Raw genomic sequence first — 24,399 nt, 5'->3', positions numbered from 1 at the left:
TCCAACATTTACATTTATTTTTTTTTTTGTTTTCCTTTAAGAAATTAAGGAGAACAATGTACAGAGAAGCCTGTATCAGTTTAGTCTTCGGGTGTTTTATGTCTTTCCTACAGTATCCCATGGATACTGAAGTACAGAATCATGTTCCGTATTCATGTCTCTGTTGTACAGTGGCTTCCCAAAAGAAATGCTCACAGTGCTGCAGCTGACAGAGAGCTGAATAAATAATAAAGAATAAAACGATGTGTGCACTGTTTGTTTTGCAAACTGTTGCATCACATTTTGTCAGCACTTTAAAAATACCTTTTGCAGCGCCTTCATGCCTTACTCAGTTTCAAGGTGATAGCTTTTCCATGCAAATCTTGCAAAACATAAAATATTTCATATTTCTTTTCTGTCTTCCTTGTTTTTAACACAAATATATTTCAACACCTGCATTTGATTTATTTATTTTTTAAAATTTTAATGTACTTACAGTTCTGTTGTTTGCAGCAGCCCTTTGGATGAGGGCAAATCTGGGGCTGGAGAGGTTTGTTTTCCTCATCCTATGGTTTGGTTTTCAGATCAAGTCTGACCAAGGTAAAACACTTCATAAATCATGATTTTCTTTCTTTGACCTGTGTTACTCTCACTGTCATATTCACAGAGAGAACAACAGTTACACAGCTGCTGAAACTTCAGCACTGTGCAGCACACTGGGAATCAAAGTGCAGCCAGCATTTGGCTATGTGTGAAGCTCAGGGCCAGGGGTGGGCATCAACAAAATGGAGATCACAAACAGGATGTTTTTGGTACACTGGTCCAGCTGAGGGTTGGATTTAAAGCATCTTCACTGCTCCTGCAACGTCTGCTTCTGAAATGGACAGGGGTCCTCAACTCTCTTTGCAGAGTATCCAAAATATGTGATGGAGAGCTTAGGCTCTGAGTGCTGTGTTTGGGCTAGAGCTTGCATTTTAGGAGTGCCCCAGGGCTCAGCCTGACCTTGTGATGCACATAACACCTATGGGAGCCAGGATCCAGCAACTTGCTTTGTGCAGCATAGCTAAAGGTGCACAACCAGCAGTCATATTATCAGGGAAAGAGCTGCCAGATGTTACTGGAATCCATGTGAGATCAGGGAATCTGCCTTGCTCTCAACTTCAGAAGAGGAGTGCGAGTGATAGTGGCAATAAGAAATCAGGACAGAGTGATGCTTTTCAAGGTGGTACTTAAGAAAGTAAACAGCAAAAAGAAACATTTTGACCCATTGTTGCTATTTGTCCCTCCTGAAGAGGTTTCCTCACAAAAGTGAAATTTTCAAAGGGGTCATTTTAATGAAATTAAGACAAATGCACAGAGTTTCACTTAATTTGGGGCTAATTTTAAATGCTTCTGGTTGAGAAACCAGTAGTTATGACAAATCACTCTGTTCTCACTCATGTCTGTGGGATATCAATGCAGAATCTGACTGCTTCCAAGTGACTAAGTATACTGTTTTAGCTTTGCCCCAGCAGCCAGATTCTCTATTGGCATCCTGCTGATATTTCATATAATACATGGATTGAGTCATGCCAAGCATCTGGGGGGAAAAAGCTGTTTTGTCATTCACTTTAAGGACCTCTGTACAATCAAGCAACTGCTAATATCGAAGTCATTGACCCTCTACATTTGTAGATGTCTCTCATGAGAAATGAAATTGATTTTCTTTATCCCAGCACATAAATATCCCCATCACACACCTTGACCCATTGTTTGCAATGTCTCTCAAACTACAAAATGTAATGCTAATAGATTTTAAAAAGTCAGCGGTAGCAGCAATAGTAGCTTTTTTACTGTGGGATGTACTTGGCCATATGTAACTTGTTTCTGTATGAAACATTTACAAGGAAGGCTTTATCATGGTATTTAATTGAAATACATACAAACACTGAAATTTTCCTACCCTCCCCTAGTTACATAATGTAGCTAAAACAGAGTTTATAAAGCATTCTGCTGTGAAGAACTAGTTAGGTCCTATAAACATTAGTCCTCATTCGGACAGTTTGGGTTGCTCATGTTTTAGATTTTACCAGATTCTGACCTGATACAAAGGTGGGGGAGCTCACACACATGCACAAAAAAAGTAAATCTTATTAACCTTTCTGGTCTCGGAGTCTGACCTTTACTAGAGCCACACATCATAGAGAGGCCTTGTATTAAAACAGAGATACCAGAACAAATCTAATAATGATAAAGAGAATTTGAGTTCCTAGTCATTAATATAAAATGCAAGTAATCACATAAACATCTTTTGTATTGGAGATGAGTGGTGCCTCAAAATCTCTGACCCAGCTGAAGTGTATCTCAGTCACCAATAGTTTTCCCCAACAGTAAAATTTGTTTCTGAGAAGAGATCAACCTTTAATTGCTTTCTTTAGCAACATCTAGTAAACAGGCTGATAGCATGGAGATGATCTCTGCAAACAGCAAAGAAGAATTTCTTCAACTCATGTTGCCATGACAATTTAGATTTTTCCTGTCAACTCTTGAGAAGCTCCGAAATCCTTTCTTCAAAGCAGTAATTCAGGGAATATTTTGGAAAATCAAGTTGCTCTCTCTTTCAGTTTTAGTATCATTTAGCCCAGCAAAGGGTCAGCCTGATCCAGCAGATTTTAAGATCTACAAATAGGAACTAGAAATATAACATTTTGAAATCCCCTCCATGGATCTCACTTGATTTACATCAGCAGAGAACCTGACTTAGATGCATTATCGAGTGATTTAGATTCCATTTATTAGTGATGTGATAATATGAAATTGTCATTGTAGAAACAGTAACAGGTAATGAAGAGAGGATAGGCCAGCTTATAATTGTCATTTCGATCTTCGTGACAATATATTGTCTTGCAGCTATTTTGAGGAAATTAGATTAGAGAGGGATTATAGAACAAAGTGGGACTAATCGTTTCATTTCTTTTACAGTTCCAATTATAACATTAGTTCAATGAATGAAGAACATAATCAAAAGACCGTTGTCCATATGCTTAAAATGCTATTTAAGATACTTCTCATACAAAACATGTTGCTATTAAACAAGCTGAAGTCCCCCTTTTTATTATTTTTATGCTTATCTCACATTAAATCAATTGTTTTGAAATTATATAAAACTAGTCCAAGTTAATTTAATTTACTTATGGAAGTAATTTTTTGACTTAAGGAGTTAGGGTTTCATTGGTTGCTGTTAGCAATGAGGAAAACATGGTAAAAGAAATGGAGATAAAGTGAGAAGTGACTCCATGGAGTAAATAAGTTTATCTCTAGTGAAGACAAGAAAAGTAGCTCAGTAGTAGTTTTCTTTTTAAGATGTTCTTGGCAGATGATGGCAACTGAGTTGGTGTAGTTTGTTTACTTCTTTTCCAATGGATCTAAGATGAGTCATATCACATTAGAAGTAAAATTGAGAAGTTGTGTCAAAGTAATTCAGTTTTCCTCTATTTTTTTAATTTTTTTTTCTTTTTTTTTTTAATTTTTATTATTATTATCATTTTTTAAATATATATCCAAATCATTAATTTTTACTAAACTGAGACACCTAACTGCTTGTTTTAGGGTTGGTTCTCATTTTGTCCATAAATCCGAGTTTCTGTAGCTAGAAATTGTATATTCAGATCTTTAATTTCTATCTGCTAGAGAAGGGGACAAAGTTATAGCCTCCTTTCAGATAGCTTCATGCATCTTTTTTCAAGTAGTAACCAGTTCATTGTCAAGCTACTTAGAGAATCATAAAGAATTATGGAATCATAGAATGGCCTGGGTCTAAAGGACCACTGTTGCCGTGACCACAATGATCATCTAGTTTCAACCTCCCTGCCATATGCAGAGTTGCCAACCACCAGACCAGGCTGCCTAGAGCCACATCCAGCCTGGCCTTGAACGCCTCCAGGGATGGGGCATCCACAGCCTCCTTGGGCAACCTGTTTCAGTGCATCACCACCCCCTGGGTGAAAAACTTTCTTAATATCTAACCTAAACCTCCCCTGTCTTAGATTAAAACTGTTCCCCATTGTCTTATTGGACTACTTTGGACCACAATCATTCAACTTCAATGAGCATGGCTGTTTTTTCAAGTCTTTCTATTCCATTCTTTCAGAGTGTGAGTTGTTTGAGTAAGGACTATAGGGTGGGACCTCAAGGCTTTGTGCTGGAGAGAAATCTTTAGTTCTGTTTTACTTCATAACTGTCTTTATCACTGCACTTTACTGAAAATGCAGTGTATCCACAGTGTTAAGGTAAAGTGGTACTATATGAATTTTTGATAGAGAAACAGACTTCGGGATGGCATACACTTATGATACATCTCATCATACCAATTCCACGTGAAAAACAACACTCTTTTTCTGAAATGTCTGATGGAAGAAGATACCCATTTGTTGAATAAAAGAATGTGTACATACCTAACCATTAAAGTACCCATCTGACTGAGCTCATTTTACCTCAAAACCAAATTCCAGTTTAAGTTCAAGGAAACTGGAAAGGGGGCAGAAGATAGTGTTTATTGTCAAGAGTCTAGATGTACAGATATCTTTATTTTTACTTCATTTTCAGGAGTGCTGAGAATCTGCAGCTCCCACCGTTTTAAGAGAAGACTGCAGGTCTCAGCACTTTTGTACTTAATTTTACACACAGAATCACCCTAATCTGAAGGTAATATGGTGCCATAAAAAGAATGGATTTACAACAGTGAACACAGCATTAACTTCTGTTATCTTCCAGGTAGTATCTGAATTAAGTGAAGATTCTCAATAATAATTCCCTAGAATTGTATTATTTTTTTTTAGCAATGAGAATTTCTCAGGGGAAGTGGTGGTTTGTTTTTCTTTAAAGCTGTTGTACTTAAGCAATTCCGTGTCTACAAAAACCCTGGATCTGCTGTACCCAGTAACAAAACGTTTGTGATTGCGGAACAAATGTTAAAAGCAGCAGCAAATAAAAATTTGGAGTGAAGCCAACTCATGGACTATTGGCTATATTGGTTAATGGAGGCTGTTGTCTTCGCCCCAAATTAAAACCAATCAGTTCCACCTCCACTTTATTACCTATGCAAGTATTCATCATTTTATACGCTCATCCCAAATTGATGGTAACTAATTGCAGTTCTTTGGGATTCCATTTGTCTTGCTAAGAAGCAGGCTGTTCATAAGGGATGATGCAGAACTTTACAGCTGTGGTGGAAAAAGGCTTCCCCTGTTTCAGCACATTAAGATAGGCACCAAGCTCCACTCGGTATCTTTCTGCATCTTTCTGCAGATGATTGTATTTGCAGGATGGATTGCTTTGTGCAAATGTTTTGAAAGTACTTTGTCACACAGCGTTGGTATATACAGCTTTGTAAAGCAGAAGCATTTTATACAACAGTCTCAACACCAGTCTGCTTCTCAAATGTACTCAGTGACACTGCTGTTGTTTAGGTACTTCCCCAAAAGAGTGATGTCCATAAGGATCACGTCCCCCAAGGGGAAAAAATCAATTAAGAAAGAAACTACTCTTTGACACTGGAAAAATATTGTACTGCCTACTGTGAAAAAATAGGCTATAGTGATGACAGTGACTGTGTCAGGTGAAGGATGGGCATTCAGCACAGAGGACAGCATGGGCAGCTGATGGAAATAATTGTATTTCATTGATGTGCTCTCCAGTAGTACCACTAAGGAAGATTAGCTATCCCAAAAAAGAAGTTACATGTGAAAAAGCATGAAGCCTGTAATGGAGATTTCAGTCAGGATTATTGTATTTTTTTTTTTAATAAATCCTCGCTCTCATTCTCCAATCATCGATTTTCCAAGATATTTGGCCTACTATTATATTTATTCTTTAAACAAGTGTATGTTATGCCAGGACATAGTCACATAGTGTGATTTATTTCTCTATTTTATGATAAATCCCATCATGTAAGGTCTCATTCCATTAAGTGTTGCATGAACATGAAGGAAAAGAAATGGACAGCATTGTGAAAGTAAAGTGAACTTGTGGGAATGTTATTTCCAGCATGACCAGATTCAAGCAATAAGATGTCTTCGGAAATTCAGCCCACTGCAGCTTCATACTGGGCACGTTGCTGAGCTGGTACATAGGCTTTACACTGACATGGTGATAATAATGCTTTCATCTCATAGTGCTGGCAGAACTGGCACCATCAGATTCGCAACGTTAAATACTATTTGTCTTTTGTTTCCTCTTACCGTTTCCTTAACATTTTCCTTCTGTAGATCTTATCTTTCTTGTCACTCTATAATCTCCTCCTCTGCTGAAGGAATGTTAAGATGCAGGATTTATTGTGCTCTGTAGTGGCTGTCTGACATTCAAAGCAAAAAAAGCACCCAGGGTCTGATCTGTGTTGACTTGTGCACTCTGGGCAATATGTGTAGAGCCTGAACGAAGCCACAGGGCATTCCTAAGTCCTGAAGGACGAAGTCACAGACATAAACTCTGCCCAGACTGTGTGCAAGTCCCATGAATTTGCTAAAGTTTAAATCTTTAAGAGAAGTGAAGGGTTGTGGGTTTTTGTTTTTGTTTTTAATTTGTTGTTGGTGGTAATGTTTCAGTCTTTAGGTTTCAGTATTTAAAAATGTGAAAAAAGCAACACATCAAATCAGATCAGACTGTTCTCTCTCTGACAATGTTGATTAGCAAATGCATAGAAAAACATACAGGACAGAGGATATACAGGTAGCCTTCTATTGTAGCAGTTTCTGGTTAGTTTAGGGAAGTCTTAGCCAAAGGTTGTGTCTATGATGTTCAACATCCATCAACAAATCTAAACTTCACAAAACTCTTCATGAACCTAATTCAGAATACCACACTATTTTCTGACAATCTGCTTTACAATTTAATTCCCGCTGTGCAGAAAAGCACTGCATTTTGCTTGTTTTGAAGCTTGTACCTCATCATTTCCTTGAGTGCTTCCAGCTATTTGGAAATGGTTCACCCCACTTAGAACTTTGGGTCTAATGAATAGGAAGGGGTGATGTGAATCTCTAAATTATATATTTTTCCCAGCTACACCTAAAAGTTCCATCTGGATATTGATGTTTAGCTGACACCAAGTAATACTAAAGGTATGATTCCCAAATGCATTTCCCATAATTTTTAATGGTAATGATTTTGTAGCCAGTGCTGCTGATGCACTTAAAAGAATAATAGCCTGCATTTCAGTACAAACAGCTGCTTTCCTTTATCCTAACGTCTTATTACCTAGATTTATTTTCATCAATGACATTTTGATTATTTGCTTTCCAATAGATAGTAAAGGCAGTACACTATGATCGTCTAAATAGCAATGGCATTTAACACTTTTTTTACCTTATGAGATATTTCTGAAGTAACAGAAGAGAAAATGCTTAGTAAATCAAGTCCCAGCAAGGACTTATTACAGCAAGCCAGCTGACTGGTGATCCTCTCTCCCACTGACTTTCACTTCCATGGAGTGGAGTGTATTAGTAGCTCATTGGCAATATAAAATGCACTATGCAAAAGCTTCATCTTACATAAGTGCCATAATTCACCCTCTGGTCTGGCTCTCCACATCAGTTGTACCAGTGGTCACATGTCACACCTTGACGATGTTTTCTTTTTAGTAAAAACTGGTGCAAGTTAAGATAAACTCTAATGATGGGATCTGGTGAAGGATTTGATTTCTGCAGAAATTAAGTAATGCAATGGACAGATTGTCTCTGGAAAACATTGCAATATCCCTGCTGGGAAAGGTTTGGGAAGAGGCTTGTTGTACTGACATACGTGAAATAGTGTCATTCTTCTGAGTTAACCACTTGTCCTCCTACCTCAAGAGCTAGATTTAGAAAAGAAATCTCCAAAATTAAAAAGTAGCACTGTAGAATTTGCCCCCCAATTAAAGGTTTATCAACAATTAGAGGTTTATCTTAACCCTAAAAAACATGCAAGATATTCTTTGTTCTCTAATTCTTAGGTTTCTGGTTTTAGTTTGGCACTATCTGGAAGATAATTGTTTCTCTTGCTTGCTAAGATAGAAGCCTTCCTATGAGCGTGTAAGCTGGCTCTGGGTTTTGCAGATTCTGCTTTCTCCCTTTATTCTGATCCCTCTTCCTCTAAATGTGTTTGTAGAAAAGCAGACATTATCAGTGCAAAAACAAAACAAAACAAAACAAAACAAAACAAAAACACAAAAAAACCCAACAAAAACAAAACAAACAAAAAAAAAAAACAACAAACCAAACAACACAAATAAATGTGTTTTTAAAAAGTATATCATGAGGCAGATCCCAAGACTGATCTTGCTCTTTCTTTCTGAAAGACTCTGTTTCATTTTTATAAAAGAGAAATTTCTGAATATTTCTTGATAGTGTGCATCCATGAAAGGAAGGCATTGATTCCTCCTGTCCAGTGCAAACAAAAACATTTTTTTAGCTTTAGAGAGCTGATAAGAACACAGGCTTTAGATAGAGGACTGGAAAAGCACGTAATGAACCTGATATACTATGATCTAAATTTCCAGTGAGACAAGGGAAAGTATGAGGACCATTTTCATGGGATACCAAAACTATTGTAAAGCAAGGTGGCTTTTTTTTTTTTTTCCTGCTTAGTTATGAAACATTTATTAAAATGTAAGAATACCTTAAGATTATGATAAAAAGCAGATTAAGTTTACAGATAGATGCTGTTTTTAATTAAAAAGTAATTGCTCATTTTATGTCACAATATTTTAATGAAGACTTAGGTCAATTGTAAACAAGAATGTAATAATTTGTTTCTAAGATACACGTCTCTTTTAAAAATTATTCCCTTTACAGTAAGAAAAAGGGCCATATAAAATACCTCAGCCACTTTTATTGAAGGATCAGATGTGCAGTTGATTTTGTGAGTTAGCACAATAGTGTTCTGAGAAGATTATGTAAAGAGATTTTGTTGATAAGCTTTAATGCTGCTTATGTTTATGGGTAGCTAATCTTTCAAAATCTGTCTTTTCTTCTTTCCGCCTAGAATCATCTTTGGTTATTATAACAACACGGACCTGAAAATATCTAGTATAGCATAGTAATATGTAGGTAGAATATACAAATGATCACCTCGAAATTTCAGAAAATAAATACCTGCTGATTATAACAATGCAACATAATATAACTTCTTAATTCAGGAGCTAGATCTAAGATGAGTCAAACTCTTCAGTTCCTAATTAATTTCATGGATGTTGAGGGCACTCAGAACTAAATTAACGCACAGAAGAATTTAAGCATCAAGTTGCTACTATCCCTTTACTGTGAAGATATTTACATCTAATACTTAGATTACTGAATTAGCTACATTAACTCCAGAAGAACCTAGATTTATACATGTATTTTCTTTCATTAGAAATTTTTTGTTGAGGCTAAAATTGAGTAGCTGAGCATTCCCAGAATGCTCATGTCTTGAACATTTGTGTAGTACATTTATTGAACAGTCCTTGGAATCTCCAATACAACTGTTCTTCCATACAGATAAAGCTATTAAACTCTCCTTAATTGCATCTGCCAACTTGGGCCTTATATGAGATATTCGTAGTGTGGAACTACTGTCCTTTTATTTTCCCAAAGTAGTGAGAGTAATATAACTGTTGGAATGCTTATCTACATTGTGGAAAATCTACATTCAGCTTCCTCAAACAATTACTTTACCATCCTTTTTTCAAGCATCTACTGTGATGCCTTGGACTCTCCCTGTTGGCTTTGTGTTGGTTTCCTGTAAAAGTTTCCTTTGGAGGTGGAAGGTTTGGGTTCCAAACCTTACTTAAAGGAACTCAATAAGAGTATTAAAAAAGCTGCTGAAACAGTACCTGGACCCCTGCTGGTTCCCTCTTACTCAGAGAGAGTTACTCATCACATCAGAGTTGCGCTCCTGGTTGGATTTCTGTCTTGCTTGGTGAATATTCAATAATTCTATGAAAAATGGAACTATATGTGGCCAATCCAGAATGCTGCTCTGGAGTTGATTTGCCAGGAAACATGTAAAAGGCAGGTGCTGCAATATCTAATTGCAGCCCATTTGAATGAATAACCAAAAGCTTTTGTGATCGGGGCATTAAGAATCATCATGTTATGTTCTTCAAAGAAAAAGCTACAAAATGTGACATAAATCTTACAGATTGGTATGTATTAATGGTGGGATTGACTTGCAGTTCATACTTACGTAAGATCTAAGCTTTTCTTTTTTTCAGTTCTCGCACACTTGCAACACCATTTGACTAATGAACTATCTGCTACATCTCCACAGACATCATCAGTGATATCAGAGCACTTAGGAAATTTAGGCCTAGATAGAACACTCCCATTTATTTGACCTAAGGTGTCCAGTTACCATATTAATTAATATAGCATAAATACATATGTGTACTTGTGTCTGAGAGAGATAATTGCCGCCATTTGAATCTACTGCAGAGGTAATTCCATAGTTACCTTCCACTATTCTTCAAGTTTTGTCCATTTTCCTAATAATGTAAAAAAAATTTCCCTTGTTTATTAATGCAGGATTTACTGCAAGCTGCTGCCACACCAGAAGATATGTCTGAAATACTTCAACCCAACCCACTGAAGTGCAGCAGCTTAAGCCTCTGACCTTGAACTTCAACCAGGGAGTTCTGATATACAAGAGTGATGTGCTGGCAGTGTACTGCATTGCTTATCAGCTGCAACATTACATGGGTTTTCACCTCAAGGAGCAGGGAGTCACGGTAATTGAGACTGGAGGTCCCAGATGTGTAAATTTATCGCAAAGTCCATTTCCCTCAGGAGACACACTGCATTTTGGCTCTTTGTAAGTGAAGGAGTGCATCTGGAACAGCTTTTGATAGCTATCCCAGCTTGCTAGGGCTTAGAGCAGCCTGTAAAGCTCCTCCCCTCCTCCATAACTATGAAGTGAACAAAATATTTCAAGTTTTACCACACTCTATTGATAACCGTATCTTACTCTCTTTTGCTATGTGTGATAAAACACGCTTGCAGGCACAGAATAAAGAACAGTGTGAAAGAAGTATTTTTAGTAATTTTCACTTTCAAATCTAAATCTGGATTTGAAAATATATTTTTAGACTGCTAGTGAGGGACCCAGAGGGACTGAAAGGCTATTTTCTGACAAATTAAGAGCACACCTTTCTAGGAACATCTGCTGCTGCTGAATGAAAGCAAGAAAATCTTCTGTCTTCAAAAAAGATACAACAATCCAAGAAACTCTAGATGACTGGATTTAACAAGGGTTGTGGGAAAGATTAAACTACCATAAGGAAATGTGAAAGAACAGCTTGAAAATCAGTTTGATTAAGGATAACCAGCATAGATTCAGGCAGGAGAGGTCATGCTTAACTAACCTGGCTGGAGTTCTTTGAAGATATTGCTGCCACTGTAGATAAGGGGAATTCAATGGATGCAGTCTACTCTTCAGCCTTTGACAAGGGACCACATCTCTGATTAATGTCTAGGATGAATCATTGTGAAGGCAAAGAAATTGTTAGACGGAAAACTAGTGAAACTGTAGGCCACAAAGGGGAAGCCTGGATGGAATTTGTAAGGAATCCATGTTAGGACCTCTGCTGTTCATTATTATGTACATCTGGATGATGGGTTGAGAATTTGTAATGAGACTTATGGCTCATGTGGGGACAAAAGACATGCAGAAATCACAGAGCACTATGATCATATGCAGTAAGTGTATATCACTGATATAAATTTGCTAGCAGAAAAAAAATGTTAGCAAAATGCACAAAACTTAAGCTAGAAACAATATTAAGAAATTCTCATTAAATAAAACAATAGTCTTATTATTGACTTTTATATTTATATTGAGCAAGAATAAAAATGGGAAATAATGAGGAAATAAATTGAAGTCATCAGCCCAGGGCAAAGCAATATTTTACAAGGTCAAAAAGATGCAAAGGTGCTTTAGAAGACAGAAAGCATATTGAAGAAAGCAGAGAATGAAAGACTGATGTTAGCTTACACAAAACTATAGTAAAAGTGTCTATAGGACATGGTCTACAATATTGCTAATAGTTGTTCAGGGAAATAATATTTCCTTCTTGGGATTCATTTTAAGGAAACAAAGGATATAAGGTTTCAACAGATGAACCGTGAAGAATATTAAAGAACTTTGAGTTGCTTTATTGTAAACTAGGTAAATATATGACATTTTTATTGTAGTATGACCCAGGGATTCAAGTCAAAATTAAGGTCCTATTGTGTTTATGCATGCAAATGGAAGACAGAACTTTCCTGTGCCAAGAAGCTTATAATAAAACAGTTAATTATATAGACAAGGAAAAAAAAACAACAAACAACAACACATAAAAGACACAGTAATTTATCCAAATAAGATTTGTGCCTAGATTGTGATCTGAGATTCTCATTTTATGAGTCTCAGATCAATATTTTATATAATGAGTTGCATTATTCTTTTATAGGTATAAGGGTTATTGTTAATATGGGGTAGAAAACTTAGATGAATATCTTTATATACATTTTCTGTACACAGACGCATAAAGAAGAAATAGGAAATACTTACACTGCATTTTTATGAGTTTTAACCTAGTCACTGATTATTTCACAGACCTCTGCTTATATTTGGTAAAAGATTACATTCTAAAGGGATCTTTGTATTGTTTCCAAAATATCTGCACTCCAGAGTAAAAAATAAATACAATTCTGAAAAGGAAGTAAATTAAATAATATATATATATGTAAACACAACAATAATTTGCTTTTGTGGGAGAAAAGTGAGTTAAACATGATAAAGTATAATTGATTGAATGGCTATTTGTTAATTAAGACAGACTTCATTTCTTCCTGACTTTCTTATACTTTGAGGTCTGCTAGGAAAGAAAAATATTCTCAGAAGATGAGCATTTTCCCCTAGTTATGAAAGGATTCTTTGCTGTATGACTCAGAACTTTGAAGTTAATATATTCAATCTTTTCTTTAAATATACATTCATTCCTTTAGCTAGGACTCCATCCAAAAAGTGACTTTGCAGCTGAAATACCAAGACCACAGTGCCCAACTTCCAAATATCTGCTCCCCAAATTTTAAATCAGAACTCTGTGCAAAGCCTTACTTCTTGTGTGGGTATATCTAGACACCTTGAAATAGAATCTTCAATAGGCATGATGAAGGAGTACAGAGCAGCAGATCTGATGACCGCAGCCCCCTTCCTTCTCTCAGAAATAAGAGTTTCACTGAGTCCTGTGAAAAGGAAATCTTTCTTTCCTCCTAGTTTCCAGAACCCATCTTACAAGGAATCCTATTCTATTGCTAAACCAATAGAGAAGCCATTCTTTAATTCTAAAATATAATAACATGATATTTGGAATATAATAATATCTCTCTTCCACACTCTTCAGTGCAGTACAGTTATGCCTATGGCCCTCACTTTGCCACTATACCTGTGTCTCATTACAGTTTTGCGCAGAATGAAAAGGGACTGCTTCTGGTAGCATTTCTTTATCATCCAAAAAAATGACAGAGAACGTTCATAGACTCATATCATAGTATAGTATCATAGTATCGTGCGAGTTGGAAGGGACCTTAGAGATCATCGAGTCCAACTCCCGGGATTCGAGCCCTCTAGTGTAGCAGAGCGGCACTTCTACCGCTTGCGCCACAGGAGGGATTCGAACCCGGGCCCTCCGGTGTTGCAAGCGGCGGTTCTAACACCATGCACCACCGAGGGCACACAATATAGTCACAGAATGGTTAGAATGGTTAGAAGTGACCTAAAGACCATGCAGTTCCAACTGCCCTTACATGGACAGGGTTGCTACCATCTGCATCAAGTTGTTTAGGGCCTCATCCACCCTGTCTATGAGCACCTCCAGCGACAGGGCACCCACCAGTCCTCTGGGCAGCCTATGCCAGTGTCTTTCAGCTCTCTTGAGTAAACCATTTCTACTTTTAGTAATGAATACCTTGCAAAGCTTACATGCAATTAATATGCCTATGCAACAGGCAGTATGAAGAACTTAGTTTTGGATGTGGTGCTCAGGGACATGATTGAGCGGAGGTGTCGTGGTTTTGTGCTTTTTATTGTGCTTTTTATTGTTGGTATTCCACATCATAACATCACGTAAAGCAGTGGGAGTTAAAGAGTTAATGTTCTGGTTCTGTGGACTGCCCTTTCCGGGCTCTTGGCTCTGGGATGGGGAGTGGAGGAGCAGCATTTCCCAGGGGACTTTGCACCTGGAGGGGTGAGGTGGAGCTCCTCGCAGGTCTGCCGGCTAGTTCTTTGTTCCTGGCAGTAAAGCACGTGGTGTCTCTGCAGTTTAAAGGGTAAGGCCTCGGTTTTGGACGCTTTCTCTCATTTTGTTTGATTTGTTGGCCTCAGTTCCAATTGTACTGTGTTGTATTGTGTTGTCTTACATTCTGATATCGTGTTTAGTCAATTAATATACCTCCTCACATCGTTCCTGCTGCTCTGTGTTTAGGGCCATCTACTGTCTCCCTACCCTTCCCCCTTCTCCCCTCTCCCTGAACTGCCTCATTAGTCGCGGGCAGGGCCGCATTGGCCACTAAGCCGTTAACACTTCTTCTTCTTTTCCTTCCTTCCTTCCTTCCTTCCTTCCTTCCTTCCTTCCTTCCTTCCTTCCTTCCTTCCTTCCTTCCTTCCTTCCTTCCTTCCTTCCTTCCTTCCTTCCTTCCTTCCTTCCTTCCTTCCTTCCTTCCTTCCTTCCTTCCTTCCTTCCTTCCTTCCTTCCTTCCTTCCTTCCTTCCTTCCTTCCTTCCTTCCTTCCTTCCTTCCTTCCTTCCTTCCTTCCTTCCTTCCTTCCTTCCTTCCTTCCTTCCTTCCTTCCTTCCTTCCTTCCTTCCTTCCTTCCTTCCTTCCTTCCTTCCTTCCTTCCTTCCTTCCTTCCTTCCTTCCTCCCTCCCTCCCTCCCTCCCTCCCTCCCTCCCTCCCTCCCTTCCTTCCTTCCTCCTTCCCTCACTCCCTCCCTCACTCCCTTCCTCCCTCCCTCCCTCTCTCCCTCCCTCTCTCTTTCCCTCTCTCTCTCCCTCTCTCTCTCTCTCTCTCTCTCTTTCTCTCTCTCTCTCTCTTTCCCTTTTTTCCATCTGGTGGACCCATGGGCACGCTGTTCCTTTATCATGGATGCAGATCTAGTGATAGCTCCATGTCAGGATGGTTGTTAGTTAGGGTAGGACTTGATGGTCTTTAAGGTCTTTTCCAAACCTGAACATTTCTGTGATTCTGTGATTCAAGGTTGTTCATTCCTCAGTCAGGTATTCTGTCTGGTGGTGTCTGAACTTTAATTCTTCATATGTCTAGGCTTGCAGAAAACACTCCTGGTCTTCCAGTCCAAACTTGTCCCTCTCAGTGCTAACTTTGCAATGGTAGCCTGACTAAATGAAAAGATTGTTTTCCAAAGTGGCCTCAGCTTGGTGACAGTTCTGAATCAGTTAATCTATTGTAGGATTTGCAGTCACTGTTGATGTATGTACAGTGCACTGGGGGAAAATGCAGGCTGAAAGGAGAGCATCTATGGGAACTTAGGTCAAGGAGACATTCTCCTCTCATGTCAGTCCTGATCAAGCCAGATAGAGGGCACACAGTCTTCCATTACGACTTGTTGTACTGAGATGAAAACAATTGAAGATTAATATGGAGTCAGGAGGGAACATCAGTATCCTAGTAATCTAGTAGAGTTTCCTTGAAAGTTTTGGGCTCTAAAACATTTGTTGTGATTTAACTCCACCAGGGAACTGTGTACTGCACAGCCTCCCACTCACCCCCAGTGGCATGGAGGAGAGCACGGAAAAGGTAAAATTGTAAGAATTCATGGGTCGAGATATAGACAATTTAGTAAAGGAAAAGTGATGCATGTAAACAGAGTGAAACAAAGAAATCATTTACTGCTTCTCATTTGCCAGCAGATGTTCCGCCATTTCCTGGAAAGAATGGCTCATCACACATGATGATATCACGTGGAGACAAATGTTATCTCTCTGAATGTTGCCCTCTTCTTCCTTCATTTCTCCAGCTTTTGTTGCTGAGCATGATGCTATATGGTGTGGGGCATCTCTTTAGCCAGCTTAGATCAGCTCTACTGTTTCCGTCCTCTCTCAGCTCCTTGCTGGCAGGGCAGTACAAGAAGCAGAAAAGTTCTTATCTCTGTATGAGCCCTGCTTATCAACAACTAAATTATGGGTGTGTTATCAACACTGTTTTCATAAAAATTCCAGGAAACAGTGTTGTACAGGCATCTACAAAGAAAACTAGATCGATCTGAACCAAAACCCAAGCATCTTATACAGATGCTTTTAAATTTCGTATATGTCACTGGAAAATATCACAAGCATCTTATAGTATATGTGTTTCCATGATCACACAGAAATAGCCTTTAGGGTAGTGATTTGGAGATTTCTGTTGTGGTTAAGCCCTGCCTCTTCTGAGTGGCTTCCTAGTGGTCTCACATTGACAGGTAGTGAAAGATCTGACCTTGCAGCTAGGAAGAAACAGGCTTGGGGTGCAAAGCAAGGCCCCACTGCCCCCCCCCCCCCCCCCCCCACCTCCAGAGGCAGTGCTGCCAGCCACAGCCGCGCAATGCACTGAGGCCAGCAGCTGGGGAGGATACTGGTGGGGATGCTGGCAGGGAGAAAACCAGCAGCTCCTCTCCTAGCTCCTTCCTCCAGCCAGACCCTCCAGCCACTATTCTCATTCTGCATCTTTACTTTCACCATTCAGATGTGCCAGAATAACTTAGAAGAACACATATAGACTAAAATTGTATTTTTGTTGGACTGTTGGCTCTATTCTTCCTTTTATGAGATACAGAGTTAGAGGGAGGTCTGCAGGTACAATTTCTGTCAAAGTTAAGGGCCTGATTCTTATTAGCCCACTTTGATTTTATTTTCTCTATAAACACAGCAGGAGTTTTTGAAGTTATTTTTCTCAGGCATTAAGAAGTGCATTGTACATTTTCTGATTAGATAATGAATAGTCTTTTTTTCTGAACCAGAAGGGATTCCAGGTTAACATTTTGCAGAATAGTTTTTATGAAACATTGACAGCAAAAGCTGTTTCTTGAAAAGAAGAAAATGAAAAGATTTGTTTGATACTGGCTGTTATAACTGAGTAAAGAAAAGGCACAGTATTTTCTATTTAGCATTTCTTTCTCCGTGTATTTACTCTGTTAACATTGGAGTCAAGCAAAAAAATGTTTCTTCTTTATAAGTGTCTTGAGAATATCACCTGTGGTAGACAGCTTATTAATCACATGCTGCTTAAAAAACACAAGTTTAGAGATCTGCCTTAGCTATTTATATAAAAACAGGCAAACAATTTTCAGGTCATGCTCCCAAACCATACTTACTTAAATAAGAAAGCTGATAAATTGTTTACCCTGAAAGGACAGCATAAGTTTTAAATCAGATTTCGAGTGAAGAAGTATATTGTTTCTGTGGCAGTGTTGCTTTTCCCTCCTAAAATACTTACAGAAAAAGGTAGCTTAAAAAAGTTTCAGATTCTAGTATTAATGCAGTTTATTTGGCAAAGTTATAAAGTTTTAGTAGCTGATAAGCACAAAGATATCATCACAGATTTGTACAGTGTCCAGAAGGTAATAGAATCTGACAGGAGTAGAGCATATCAAAATGCCCATAATTTTCAGAACACTGTGGATCACTGACAAGTATTTGCTGTGTGTTTTGCATGGCCCATTCCACATAAGAAGTCTGATTGCAGAAATGACTTGAATTATTTCCAGATTGTCTTAGCAGTTTGCATTTAGTTTAATAATGAAAATAAATAAATATAAAAGGACATTAAAAATCCACAGAAAATGGCTAAATGCCTGAAGTGAAGCTGTTGTTTGCTTTCTAAGATAACTACTATGACCCTGTCTTATTTTCTGTGATGGATTTTGTTAAGATGTCAGGACTCCACTTGATAGTTTTATACACTAGGATAGACAACCAACGATCAGAGCACACATATAGTGAATTGCAGAGATACAGGAAAAAGTATGGCTTTACGAGTGGTTATTTTTTCATACGCATTTAGAATCTGATCTACTGGATGTCCAAGGGAAAACCTTTCGACTTCTCTCAATGAAAAATAGCAAGCGTCCTGTTGAGCTCAGTGGACAGCACAGTAAAGGTAGGATTTAATATTACAAAATGTTAATCCATCTGGGTGATTTAGGATTCAGAATCTTATTTTCAAAGCAACATTTAGAGAAAGACTTGTTAAAGGATTCAGGTGCTACAGTGACTAGAATCAAAACTATCCCTCTAGGCACCAGGTATCCTATGCTTATATAGGGAGTTTAGATGCCTTGCAGCGAAATCCCATACAGCAGCAGGCTGACTGAGAAGTGTCTGAGGGGCATCAGTCAGAATATTTTGGTCCCTTAGAACATCGAAGAATCACACATTCTTTATTACAAGTCAGTTGTAGAAACCTCTCCTAAATCAGGATTCCTGGGTAATTTTTTTTTTTAACAGAAAATGATTCAAGGGCACTTTTTAAAGAATGGTGCCAGAGAAGAGGGAATAGCATGATGGTCTTTGTACATTGTCTAGTTGCAGCTAACTCCAAATGTCTTTTCTTTTTGCCACAAATAGGAGATCTGTATCTATGCTTCTTATTCACCTAGAAGTTGTTCTAACTCTTAAACTGGGGCGTACAGGTTGTGTTTCGTGCTCAAACATTTCTACTGTGCAGAAAAATATTCAGGAGACTCTGGGTCAGTGATGCACATCTAGAGGCGGGAAGTTTGGAAACCCCATGGGGCAAGGGCCTTTTCTATCTTTACAAGCAGTATGTCTCTAAGTACCAAAAAATACCATGCCAGAATGACTGATTCTTAGATTTTCCCAAGCCTGTGTATAAAATCAGACTACTACTTTATAGTTCCTTACATCACACTTTTTTTTAACTGAGGAATGTTTATGTATGTTATGCAGAAGTAGAGAATTTCAAAAGGAGAGGTTGAGAACCTCCCCTTTAGGATACCCCAAAGATGAGGAGGTGTGAATTTGAATACCTCTGTCAGAGTGCTGGTGTCCTGGCTGAATGCTGCATCAGCATGACCAGTGCCTAAATCAACTGTGGCACAAAGGAAGAACTTGCCTTCATTTTGTGCTCTGTCTGATCTGTTGAAATGCTCTAGAAGCGGTCATCAGATCAAATCTTTCACACAACACAGATGGAGAAAGATCATCTGTCTGTATTCTTGTTTATTAGGCTTCAAGTATTACGTAGCTTTTGAATTTGTCCAGAAGCTAACCAGTATGTGCCCAGGCTATGCTCCTGCTGAAAACATGGTGCCTAGGGGTGAGGTTTCAGTAACAGCACCCTATGCCCTAGTGCTGGTAATTAAGTCCCTTTTCAGAGCTATTTTTCTGACACTGAGTTACTTTTACTTGTTACATCTTGATTCCCTTATTGCTTCTCATACTAAAGGCTCTTTTTTCTACAGCTACATATTGTTATTTATTCATTTTTTATTCATTTAACTACAACATCAGAATATGTAGTTACCAAGCCAAAATAGTGTATTTTTACTGTCCTTTTCATGACTGTTAATATTGAGAATCTGTGTGTAATGGAGAATAATCATGTTGGTTAACAGTAGATGAGTATCATAAATTAACAATAGATTCTTGGATATATGTCATCTGCATTACCTGAGTTTTGAATGTGAGTATTCTAGGAATTATCTTTAGATTTTTAATATAGAATTTCTAGTTTATAAGTATGCAGTATGGTTTTGCAATGTAAGTAGTCACAGCACTCAAAGAAACGACACTTCAGCTAAGCTGACATGACCATATACCAGTAGTTCATCCCAGATATGAAGTAAAGTCATAAATCAATACAGATCAGTTTCTCTAAGACTTGCTGAGAGTACATGTAGGATAGTGATAACCTGTCTGATGTGGGAACAATTTGTTAAGTCATTGTAACTTAATCAAGTGTTCGCTTGTCAGGTCACCCAATTGATCAGGACAATGTACTTATCCCCTTATCTTCTCCTGAGCATCATCCATATTTAGTAACAGTATCATTAACTGAAGTAACATATAATTTTAGCACATGCTGTAATTTTGATTTTTCTATTTGATTTCTTTACTGAAGATGTTTAATTGCAGAGAGGTAGGTTTCTGTAGGCACACTGTAGTATATCACAGGTTGCTTTAATGCATCCCCATGGAAGCCCTACCATAGTAGATCACACTCCTATAGCAAGACCTACAGCGGAGGGGAAAAAAAAGCCTAAGCAAAAATGTTAGATGTTAGCTTCTGAAGTACAAGTTATGTGATTTAAAAATCTGTTCTCTAGTTGTTTTGTGTGTGTTTATTTCTTCACATTGTGATTCTTGGCACCAGTTGTTATACTACCTTATAATGGAAAGATGCATTGTCACCACACTGAATCCAGCTTCCTGCAGTACAACCTTTCTTCTATAAAGAGAAATCATTGAGGCTGTCTTCCCCATTTCCTCTCTCCAGCCCAGGAAACAATGGCCTTGAGGAGCGTGACTGTGATCTGTGCTGTGAGGATTGCACGCTCACTGCTAATTACTGTATCTGTAATTCCTGACCATACTAGCCCTGCCAAGGAATGAATTACAGTCTTTTGAGTACATTAATATCTATAAGCTAGCCCTCCAGCTTGCAGAGCAAGTAGGAATTGTAGAGATACTAACTCACCGAACACTCCTGTGATGTGAACAGCCCTATCTGATCATCTTGTATTCATTTGTGCTTCTCTGGTATTAACCCTTCAATCACTCTGACAAGTGCATTTGAATTGAGGGAGGGAGATGATTTTGACAGTTTCACATAGTACAATGATGTAGAAAATGTAAGACTGCCAGTGAGAAAAGCAGCATGTAGTAATGATGCTCCAGGTTTATAGCGTCTCTCAAAAGAAATAAGAAATGATCATGTCTTTTTTTCCTTCATTGTCCTGAATACATTAGCAGGTGGCTGATGATTTTTCTGCACATATTACACATGCAATAAATGTTCCCCTAGCTGTTGTTACCATACCCGAGTTTATGCTAGGTGGACTCTTTGGAAGGAGCTCTTCAATTTAAGTTTGGCTTCATTGTGATTTTATTTGATATTCTTTTTAGCAGCACGTAAGAAATTCAGTTAGTATTCATTGTAATAGCACCGATCATAAAGAATTCATGTGCTATTCATATGGATGTCACAGGTGTTTCCACAGGACTTATGCTAACTGCAATTTTAGAATCCTTTAATGGATACTTACACAAAGATTGCTTTGGAAAAGATCTCCTACCATTTCCCAGCTGACTGATTTGGCTTTGGCTGTTTAGAAGTAGTGCTCAAAAGGTTGTGTAGAGAGATGTACACCAAACTCTTTTAACAATAGTAGGTTTCATTTTCATGTTATTTTCTAGTACTCTAGTGCTTCAAACCCTGTATGTTTAGCAATTGATCAGCCACGGAGCTGCATGGAGCAGAGATCCATTTTCAGACACAGTCGTCACGCTTTTGCAGAGACTCAACAGTAACAAATATTTTTGGCATCACTTGCAGCGGCAGAAAAGGATACTTCCAAAAAAAGGTGAAACTAAATTGTGCAAAGGGAGAAAAAATTTGTCTTTCTGACTAATGGTGATTCAGAATGCATTAAAATTGTGTAGATTAAACACATTTATAATCAGACTATTAACAAAAAGATTCACAACTGTATTAATAAGTCATATTTCATTATCCTAACACAAAAGATACCTGGTATGAGATATTAATAAATGTAATAAAGCCTTCTGCATATGCATTATGAACAGCAGTGCTTTTAATATTAAAAGCGAATCCATATGGGTTATTTGACATGTAAAATATTAACTTTTATAGCAGGAATGCAAATGAGAGTTTGAGCGCTAATTATATCTGCGGATCCCACTCAGGAATGAGGCTCGGTGTGACTAACGATTTTGGCAAAAGGAAAGAATGTCCTGCTTCTCTCAGGTGGCAACACATCTCAGCTTCTGCTTCTTTCTCTGTAACCCTGAAATCCTCACCTCATGCCAGTGCTTGTGCTGCTCCCAGGGCCTGGCTTCCAAAAAGAGCCCACTGCCTCTGTGGCTTCATAGCTGATGTTGTATAACTGCCTCTGGTGAGGAAGAAAGGTTATTTCATGTTTACCCAGAATCATGGAACTGTAGGAGGTACTCTGCAAAAGATTATTTTCATTGGCTGTTTCCAGTATCTTAGTGCTACTTCTTCCATTAATGAGAAGAAGGTGTTGTGTTCTGGTATAGAATGACATAATTGCCCTAATCTTTTACTTTTGTTTCCTCCATCATTTGTTTTGTTTTGTTTGTTTTTTGTTTGTTTGTTTGTTTTTTCCTCATCAGAAAAGGTTGTTCTTTTGTCTTTCTTCTTTTCTCATCTATTTTTAATAAATCTATTTTTTATCATTATTTGCTTTCCTTGTGCAACCCTCTGACAAATGCATATCCAGGTGAGCTGACTGATGACTCCAGTCAGTGGGACTGAGACCGTTGTAATTCCTGAGATGGCCAGAGGGTTCACTTTTGGTCCCCTCAATACAAGAAAGACATTGAGGCCCTGGAACGTGTCTAGAGAAGGGCAGTGAAACTGGTGAGAGGTCTGGAGCACAAGTCTTATGAGAAGTGGAGGAGAGAACTGGGATTGTTTAGTCTGGAGAAAAGGAGGGAGATCTCCTTGTACTCTACAACTTCCTAAAGGGAGGTTGTGATGAGGAGGGGCTTGGCCTCTTCTCCCAGGCAACAAACAGGACTCGAGGAAATGGCCACAAGTTGTGCCAGAAGAGGTTTAGATTTGACATAAGGAAGAACTTTTTCTCTCAGAGAGTGGTCAGGCACTGGAATGGCTGCCCAGGGTGGTGGTGGAGTCACCATCATTGGCAGTGTTCAGGAGGTGTCTGGATGAGGAGCTCCAAGATATGGTTTAGTGGCTTGTGGTAGCAACAGTAATGGGAGGATGGTTGGACAGGATGATCTTGTAGGGCATTTCCAGCCTTGTGATTCTGTGATTCTATGAAAGCAAAATGAAACAGTTCTTTCTTCTTGAGGAAGTAGCATGTCTTTTTTATTCTATGACTGGTACCCACAAGAAACTTCCTACCTGAGCTACTTAGATGGATGCTGGCACACTGTACTCAGCTGAAATAACCTCTCATGTGTTGGGCTTTTTCTCAATTTTATTATCCTTTATTGCAGGAAACTTTGGAGATATTGTACCTAAGAAATATGCTGCTAGAAACAGGATGATAAAACAACTAATGAAAAGTGCCATAGGTATTTTAAACTATCATATAATTAGTTTTTAATAATACACACATACCGTTAAAACTTGAAGATGATTAATATTTTGTCTAATTGCCAATCTGTAGCAGAAAGGAAACAGTTTTATTAAAATTTAACAAAAGAAATTTCAGTCTTAAGCCTCTGTGATCTAGTAATGAATTCCCCATATTTCAGTGCTTCTAGTCAATGCCTCTAAAGTTAAACAAATCTTATGCAAGCATGGAAGTTCCGCATGAATGTGCACAAGAACTTCTTTACGGTGAGGGTGACGGAGCACTGGAACAGGCTGCCCAGGGAGGTGGTGGAGTCTCCTTCTCTGGAGATACTCAAGACCCGCCTGGACGCCAAGCTGTGTGACATGGTGTAGGGAGCCTGCTTTGGCAGGGGGGTTGGACTCGATGATCTCTAGAGGTCCCTTCCAAACCCTGCAATTCTGTGATTCTGTGATCCAGGATGGCAGGATTACAATTCCTAAAAGGGTACAGCTGTGGCTACAAATCAAATTTCAAAGGGCACTGTATTTTCAGTGTTTCCACTCCATTACGTACACGAGGGGGTGTGTCAGCTACCTGGGGAATTGCTTCTGTCTTTCTGAGGTGTCCACTTTGCCTACGAGGATGAGGCAAGAAAAAAGTCAAAATACTATTTAATTCAGTTGCTCTGGTAAAGATCAGTAGTTTTTAAATATGAACTTTATTTTAAGGACGTGCCTTATTGTACATTATTAGAAACACTCTTAATATGTGTAAAACAAGTGGTATGAGGAGTTCTTTATAAGCAAATTACTTAATCACCTTCCAGGCTGCCTTAATAAATCACTGCAAGGCTCATTAGTGTAATTTTCTAGACTGCATCGAAGTGCATCTACTACAGCTGCACAAACACACGTGGCAATTTCACTAACCATAATGGGCTTGGCAAACAACTGAAGTCTGACTGGGTGTATACAATTTGGCTTGATAATTAGATTTTTTTTTTTGCTTCCAACATAATCTTCCTAATTTACCTCATTTCTGTTCTTTTAATTGTTGTATTGAACACATAAAAAATAAGAATCGAGAAAGGATTATTTCATTGAAATAAAATTCTGCGCACCTAAAAATTAATCAGTTTGTTTCTGTGTTAC

At 38.3% G+C, this 24,399-nt stretch overlaps 1 protein-coding gene across 3 annotated transcripts in view; it reads left to right on the top strand.

The window, feature by feature from the left end:
* Positions 1-24,399, top strand: part of CSMD1 (CUB and Sushi multiple domains 1) — a 935,567-nt gene that overhangs the window by 5,770 nt on the left and 905,398 nt on the right. For 2 of the 3 annotated variants that reach the window (XM_072330834.1, XM_072330833.1), the window contains exon 2: positions 18,004-18,099. The exons of the other annotated variant lie outside the window; for it this stretch is intronic. In XM_072330834.1, coding sequence (XP_072186935.1) covers positions 18,004-18,099 — 96 coding nt within the window. The remainder of the gene's footprint in view (positions 1-18,003; positions 18,100-24,399) is intronic. 3 annotated transcript variants of the gene reach the window in all.

The sequence above is a fragment of the Excalfactoria chinensis genome, chromosome 3 (genome assembly GCF_039878825.1).
Source record: "Excalfactoria chinensis isolate bCotChi1 chromosome 3, bCotChi1.hap2, whole genome shotgun sequence".
NCBI lineage: Eukaryota > Metazoa > Chordata > Aves > Galliformes > Phasianidae > Excalfactoria > Excalfactoria chinensis.
This window is presented reverse-complemented; position numbering and strand designations above follow the sequence as displayed.